Source organism: Arachis ipaensis, chromosome B05 (assembly GCF_000816755.2).
Source record: "Arachis ipaensis cultivar K30076 chromosome B05, Araip1.1, whole genome shotgun sequence".
NCBI lineage: Eukaryota > Viridiplantae > Streptophyta > Magnoliopsida > Fabales > Fabaceae > Arachis > Arachis ipaensis.
The window spans coordinates 17,726,885-17,728,357 of NC_029789.2; the positions used below are offsets into that span (position 1 = coordinate 17,726,885).

Consider the following 1,473-nt stretch of genomic DNA (forward strand, 5'->3'; position numbering starts at 1 on the left):
GAAAAATGTTGCACGTATAAGTTCTCCAGTAAATCAAATTCAATTAAGTTTATTAATAAAATTTAAATGAATAAATAAAGGTAATAAAAATAATTTTTATTTATGTTAGACTAATTTAATTAGATTTAATTGATAAAAAAATTTATACATATAATATTATTTTAAAAAATATTAAAATTTATTATTTTTTACTATTAATTAATTATTAATATCTAAAATATAAAATAAAATATATTATCCAGTTTCCCTATCAACTTCCACATCTTCTCATTCTTGTTTATACTTTACTTAACCCCACACAAGCACACTCGCACAAACCCCGCATCCCCAGAAAAGAAGCATGGTGAAGTGGAAACTTGTGGCGGTTTGCTCCGTCGTCGCCATCTTGGGCCTCTTATCTGCTGCCACTGCTTTCGCTGCTGAGGCTACCAGGATCAGGGTCAGATCCCTCTTTTTCTTTCTCCTTTTCGTACCATATAGGATCCTAGCTAGGGATTTTTGCTGGCAGGGTAGGTTTTGAAGTAATAATAATAAGAAAGGTTTGTTTTTTGCTTTGCAGGCTTCTCAAGTTCAGTTTGTTACTGCTGTTCAATGTGAATATCCCCGAACACCAGCTTTACCACTTGGTTTAACTTCAGTGCTGGCTCTTATCATAGCACAAATAATATTGACTGTTGCAAATGGGTGTTGCTGTTGCAGAAGATCCCCTGCAATCTCAGATGCCAATTGGAGATGTGTAGTTCTCTGCTTTGTTCTCTCATGGTATGCTAATTAATTCACTTTTTAGTTCTTAAACTCTAAGTCTGCTGCTGTCATTGGACTTCTTTTAGGAATCTCTGTGATGTTCTAGAAAATGTTCTGATGTTGTGAATGTTAATGTGAATGAGATACCCAAGCTTAACTTGAGTATTAAAAAAATGCTATTGTATGTGCTAAAAATGCATGCATAATTGATACTAGTCATGTCAATTAGCACAAATGATATGTACTTGTGAAGGTATTATGTTTTTCCCTCTCCATCCTTTCAAACTTGTAGAGAATCATAAGTGCAATTTGTTCTTCTTTTGTACATCAAAACCCAAGTTTTCTGTACAGTGATAGACTAGGTTTTTCTATAATAGAACCGGGTGCTGGCAAGGCATTTGATGGAGATTTGGATCTCACATATGTCCTGAAAACTTAGGAATGTTCCAACTGAGCTGCAAACAAACTTGTTGGGTGCTAAGTTTTGTAAATTATACTTATGTCGATCAGGTATGCTTATGTGGTTAAAATATCTGTTTCAACAGGTTCACATTCGTTATTGCATTCCTCCTGTTGCTGACTGGTGCTGCCCTCAATGATCAACATGGTGAAGAGAGCATGTACTTTGGCAACTACTACTGCTATGTTGTTAAACCCGGTGTATTTTCGGCTGCTGCAATCTTATCCCTTGTAAGCATTGCATCGGGTATCGCCTATTACCTTACCTTG

At 35.3% G+C, this 1,473-nt stretch overlaps 1 protein-coding gene across 1 annotated transcript in view; it reads left to right on the plus strand.

Annotated features, from left to right (window-relative positions):
* LOC107643172 overlaps nt 234–1,473 on the plus strand; it is a gene marked incomplete in the record, with an annotated part of 1,610 nt that continues 370 nt past the window's right edge. The window contains 3 exon segments of the mRNA XM_016346752.2: nt 234–439; nt 560–762; nt 1,290–1,473. Coding sequence (XP_016202238.1) covers nt 341–439; nt 560–762; nt 1,290–1,473 — 486 coding nt within the window.